Here is a 6668-nt window from a genome sequence, read left to right on the forward strand (position 1 = left end):
TTTACATTTCCAACACATAGGTGAATATCCGTTATAGATTTTGGCTAATCTGGCTGGAGGGAGATGCCATCTGTAAACCATCTTATACAAATTCTCTTTATATGATGACGCCAATGTGATTTTATTATTTCGCATGCATACCTGCTGCCATTGATCCAAATTAATGTTATGTCCTATGTCTATCGCCCAAGTCACCATTGTTTCTTTGACCTGTTCTTCGAATAATCTATACTCCAGTAAGTGTTTATAAATATTCTTTATTTGTTTTTTCTCCGGGCCCAGCAATATTTTGTCTAGTCCCGTATCTTGTCTATTAATACCCCATTCTTGCTTATCTTTCGTGTATCTTGCTTGGATCTGGAGGTAAGACCACCACTCTATATCAATGCCTTGTTGACTTAACTCTTGTTTTGATTTTAAATAACCCTCTTGTGACAAAATGTCTTTGTATGTAATGACCTTATCTTTCCTAAACAAATTGGGGTATGTAACTGCCTCCAGTGGCGATAACCAGGTCGGAATCTTTGTGTAGTATTGACGTTTGACTTTGTTCCAGCTTTTTATTAAACCTTGCCTAACCTTGTGTCTTAAAAAATATTGGTGATTTCTGTTTTGCCCCATCCACATGTGAGCATGCCATCCCTGCTGCAGATCATAACCCTCTAACTGTAAGCATCTTTGATTTCCTAAGGTTATCCAATCACTGATCCATGTCAGGGCCGCAGCTTGGTAATATAATTCCCAATCAGGGAAACCTAAACCACCCCTTTCTTTGGCATCTTGTAGAGCCTTTAATTTTATTCTAGCCCTCTTACCAGCCCATACAAATCCTAAAGTTATTTGGTTTAACTCCTTGAAAAATTTCGTATCTAGTTGAATTGGGATATTCTGAAACAAAAATATCATTTTTGGTAGAATGTTCATTTTTACTGCTGCAATTCTCCCAAGTAGTGAAAGGTGCAAGTTTTTCCAGCGTTCTAGATCTATTTTAATATTCTGTACTAATTTACCATATTCTTTCATATTCTTTATTTGCTTGTTGTTTTAAGATTGGAATGTCTACTTTTTTGCCAGGCTTTAATGACATAGGAAATCTTAAGTCCCCAAATACACTTATTTCAAAACAGGTTTGTTAACTATCAAAAAAGCAGGAATTCTGGATTCTTATGTCTACTAGGATTTCTATGACTTACAGTACCAATATCTACTTCCATATCAATATTTATATTACATATGTCCACTTTAGTAAAAAATTAAGGGAAAAACATTGAAATTATAGGTTAATTTAAGTCAAAATGATAACACTTAAGAAAATGTATATTCCTTCTTGCTTCTTCTTCTTCATTATCATGAAAAATTCAAGCATAAATTCGAAAAGCTTCCCAGGCATTTTGCTTTTGTGTCACTCTTGAATTCTGGGCAGGGAGCCACGTGAATGTGTTTCATTTTAGGAGATTTTTATTTGGATCAAATCCATAATCAACTCCATTTCATTAGCTAAAAGGAATAAAAATCTTTAATAATAAATCTATATGACGCTCCTAAATTTTAACATTATTCACTAAAAGTTCCATTCTCCTGAGCTTGCGTTTATTTTTTGGCATTGGTTTGTCATATAAACCATTTTTAAGAAGATGCTCCTTGCTGTGATGGACTTGGGCACCATGCTGGATCTGGAAAGCACAAAGAGCTTGAAGAGGACGAAGTACAGTCTGGTTACAAAGACAAAAAAAAGAAAAGAAAACTTAGAGCTAGACAAACATTACTTAGGCCTGAAGTGAAATAAATACCTTGCTTCTGCACAGTTACTTGGAAGTGATATTAATCTATAAATAAATTTGCTTGAGGCTGTGGAATATATCCCTAGTTTTTTTTAAAAAAAAGCCAGTAAAGCAATTTCAAGCATGATTTTAAAAGCAGTTACAATCTCTGTTTCATGGTTTACACACTGAACTGCTTAGTAGTATGTCACTACTAAGAATGAGTTTAGCTTCCACTACTATTTCTTGCTAAATAAACTAGAAATAGTAAATTAAGGGAAAATATTTAAATCGAAAGTTGTTTGGGCAAAGAATATCATTGTATAGAAAATGTTTTCCACTACTACGATTCCATTTTGTATAATGCTAATTATAGGAAGGACATAATTTTTAATGACACAATTATAAATCCTGAAAGTACAAAATTGTCCCTGTAAAGAGGGTAAGTGGAGATAAAAGAGTAGATTCCTCTGAGCAAAACTCCCACTAACACAATGTTACATCATGTAGTTTCCCTGGCAATAATATTGAAGTTATTTGTCACTGCATTTGGAGTTTTTTCCCGATCAACAAAGATAATTTTGTGTTCCTCTCTGCAGTGTCATTTTCCAGTTGTGTGCCAGTTACCATCGATTGCCCACTTGTTTACTAAAAACAATGACTGACCAATATCATTATTGAACAACAGTTATAAAATATTCAGTATGATTTTAGTTGAAAGGATGAAAACTATTCTGCAGTTCTGCAAACGATTCTGCAGGATTTTACACATGACGACCAGTGTGGTTTCTTACTTAAAAGACAGTTGACAGAAGCTATCAGAAATATAATTTTATTATATTAGAATATTTTGAAACACCATAATGAAAAACAAGATGTGTTGATCTTTATTGATATGGAGGAAGCATTTGAAAATTTGAACTAGACTTTTCTATTTAACTTTGGAGAAAATTATTAAATGGGTGTGATCAATATATACTATACAAACAGCACAATTTACAGTCAATGTCAAACTGACTAAATCTTGTGACATACAAAAAAGGACAAGTCAAGGCTCTCCATTTCTGCCACTGCTATTCATTTTAGTTCTTGAAGTTCTTAGCAGATAGCAATAGTAATAGCAATAGCATTTAAAATTATATACCACTTCACAGAGCTTTACAACCCTCTCTAAGCATACAGAGTCAGCATATTGCCTCCAACAATCTGGGTCCTCATGTTACTTACCTCAGAAGGATGGAAGGCTAAGTCAACATTGAGCCGGTGATGATCGAACCCCTGACAGTCAGCAGAATTAACCTGCAATACTGCATTCTAACCACTGTGCCACCAGGGCTCAGATACATAAAACAGTATGAAAGAATAGCTTGGGTGAAGGTTATAGAGTGGTATAGAAATTTGCAGATAATTTAATGGAATAATTAAAAGTAATACATGAATGGAAAAGCTAAAAGAATTTGATGCATTAGGTGGATTTAAAGTTAACAAAGAGAAATGGATAAAGTTAATAAAAATATAAATATGGAATATCCAAAAGAGTTGATGGTAAAAACTGGTTTCCATACAGAGAAACAAGTGAAATATTTGGGTACTACCATGATTAATATGAATTGTATATTATTTCAAAATAATTATATCAATGTATGGAATGAAATTATGAGAGACTTATTAAGATGGGAAAAATACAATTATCATTGTTTAGAAGATTTTCTGTAGTAAAAGTATTTCCTAGAATATTGTTTTTATTTTTTAAAAATACCTTTTCTGAAAAATGATGTACTTTTTAAGTAATGGAAAAAAAGACGTCCAAATTTATATGGCAGGAGGAAAATCAAGGGTTAACTATAAAATTCTTGAATATGCAGAAGAAAATAGGATTAGGATTGCCTGATTTTAAATTACATTTTGCAGCCTGCTGCTTGGTTTGGATGAAAGAGTGAATGTTGCTGAGAAATAAAATAATGTAAGAATTAGAAGAATATAACCCGATATTTGGATGGCATTAGTTTTATGGGCTATGCCTGAAAATACCTCATTGCTTTTAGTATAGGAAAGTATTTTAAGAAAAGAAACAGTGGACAAAGAGTACTGTTTAACATATCAAGATTTATCAGTACAGGAAAATGGAGAAATTAAGATAATGCTGTGAGAACAATTGAATCAATTTTCAAAGGTTTTCATCTGCACATTTAAAAGAAAGATTTAATAAAGTAAATATTAGAACTGAGCAATATAAAATGAAATTTGAACTGAATTATATAGAAATGATGAACACGTGACTGTAAAATGTATAAAGCTTCATTAAGATTTGAATGGAAAAGGAACAGGTTAAAGATTGAATGATAAAATGGGCAATTAATTTTCATTATAATATGCAGACGGCCAAATGGGAGAGAATGTGGATAAATAGGATGAAATTCACATTATGCTATAGTTTAAGAAATATTTTTTATAAAAGGATGTACCTTTTTATGTACATCATTTTATGTACCTGCGGACCCTGCAATATGATGGGAATAATACAAAGAAGAAGATGTACCTTTATATAAGACTTCGGAAAAAATGTCAAAGATATATAAAGATACTTCAAATCAATGTTGGAAATGTGAAAAACAGGAAGTGAACATGCATAGTGGACTTGTGTGAAAAAACCAAAAAAATCTGAATACGAATACAAATATCTAGATACAAATAATTTTAAAGATTACCATTGGGAAAAATGTAGAACTTTTTTTATTGCGGCTTATGTATAGCGAATTAGAAAGATTGATTTTATATATAGTAACTGCAATAAGTTTATTATTTGCACAATGATGGAGAAATACTGACGCACTCACCATAGAGCAGGGGTGTCAAACTCGCCACGTCACGTGACGTGTCGCGACTTTTTCTCCATTGCCGGGGGTGGGTGCGGTTTTGGCATGACGCATCCAGCTTGCGGGCTGGCAGTTTGACACCGCTGCCATAGCGGAATGGAATGTGAAAATGGCAGAATGGCAGAAATGACCCCTTTAGTCAGGGACAAAATAATAAGTACTTCTATAAAAAAACTAGAAAACCTTTATGATTTTTTTTGTTGAAAATGGAGAAAAGTGAAATGAAAATTTCTGGATTTGATTTTTGAAAAAGGATTGAATAAGGAATTTTTGAGAGAATCGAAACAATTAGTTTATTTACAACTGTTGGAATAAGGTTGCTTTCTTTTTCTGATTCCTGTTTTTTTCATATAATCAGTTTTTATTTTCTGTTTTGCTCTTGATACCATTTCTTTTTTTCTTAATCCTTTTCTATTTTTCCTATATTTTTATTTATCTTTTATGTACAAAAATAATTTAGATTAAAAATTACTTAAAAAGACAATTACCCATTTCCATATTTACTTATTTTTTAAAAAACAAAACAACCCCTCCCCCCAGACCTCATTGTCAAAATTGTTTTCATTATAAAATATTTGTTTTTAAGCAGAAAAGTAATGTTGAAGATTGCATAACACTTCAGTGGATTTTAAGTACTAAAGACCGAGTATCACACTGTAGAGGTTTTGGACTCAGACTCAGAACAGGAAGACTTAGGTTCTAGTGCATACTCAGCCACAGAATTTCACTGGTGACTTTGGGCCAGGGACAAAGATAGCAGGATGGAACATTTGCCACAACAACCTTAACCGTCTCAATGAAAAGCAGAATATCAATTTAATGAATAATAAAAAATAAAAAATATTGTATGTGGTGATATGATAAAGGACTGGATTGATTTCTATTTCTGTGAACTCTCTAAACTTTTATAACTTTTCCAGTTTCCTTATGACATGACAAATACAACTTCCAAAAGTTGTAGGAGGCTAAAATATATAAGGAACGGTTGCTGGAATTGGGTATGTCTAGTTTAACGAAGAGAAGGACGAGGGGGGACATGATAGCAGTGTTCCAATATCTCAGTGGCTGCCACAAAGAAGAGGGAGTCAAGCTATTTTCCAAAGCACCTGAAGGCAGGACAAGAAGCAACGGATGGAAACTAATCAAGGAGAGAACCAACCTAGAACTAAGAAGAAACTTCCTGACAGTTAGAACAATTAACCAGTGGAACAACCTGCCTCCAGAAGCAGTGAATGCTCCAATACTGGAAGTTTTTAAGAAGAGACTGGATAGCCACTTGTCCGAAATGGTATAGGGTTTCCTGCCTGAGCAGGGGGTGATGACCTCCAAGGTCCCTTCCAACTTTATTATTATTATTATTATTATTATTATTATTATTATTATTATTATTATTATTATTATTATTATTATTAAACGATAGCCATTGTTTTGTTTTGTTTTTTGCTACACAGTAAACGTATGTTTTTCAGCATATTACCTATATTCTAATGTACTATTTAAAGAGTTTTATAAAGCTTTTTCAGTCTATTTAGTCTAAAAGTTAGCAACAAGGAATAAGCTTTATATTAAAAATCATCTTTGGGGTATTTCTGGCAAAGCTGACAGCCATTTCAAGTGACATGTCCAAAAGGCAAAGTGCATGGAAAGCATTTCAGTATTTTGACAGAGTCTTCCATCACAACGCAGTGGGATCTCTTACAAAACAAAGGTTAATGTCTTATTGTTCTTCCTTGACCTAGTAAAATAAGCTTAACCACTAGAGATATCATGTGCCAAATACTTGTAATGTCATTTGGCAATTTTAAGTAGATTGAAATAGCTCCTATGATAAATGTTTTGTCATAATATATACTTTTTAATCTCATATAAATATCTACATATGGGAGTGGGCTTACAGATACATTTTAATCTTCATGCTGATTACCAGGTTTTCTTAGGTCATTTTGAAAAATAACTTGTGAAGTAATTATTTTGCATGTAGGACTATTAATCATTTAACTGAAATAAGATTATGAGCATTCTATAACAATTA

General features: G+C 32.7%; 1 protein-coding gene across 1 annotated transcript in view; it reads right to left on the bottom strand.

The window, feature by feature from the left end:
* Positions 1–1321: 1321 nt before the first annotated feature.
* The window catches only part of DTWD2 (DTW domain containing 2), a 77743-nt gene continuing 72396 nt past the window's right edge, over positions 1322–6668 (bottom strand). Inside the window, exon 6 of the mRNA XM_015823577.1 lies at positions 1322–1712. Coding sequence (XP_015679063.1) covers positions 1542–1712 — 171 coding nt within the window. The 3' untranslated portion in view covers positions 1322–1541. The remainder of the gene's footprint in view (positions 1713–6668) is intronic.

This window comes from Protobothrops mucrosquamatus, unplaced genomic scaffold, assembly GCF_001527695.2.
Source record: "Protobothrops mucrosquamatus isolate PMUCROS unplaced genomic scaffold, P.Mucros_1.0 scaffold1921, whole genome shotgun sequence".
Classification (NCBI taxonomy): Eukaryota; Metazoa; Chordata; class Lepidosauria; order Squamata; family Viperidae; genus Protobothrops; species Protobothrops mucrosquamatus.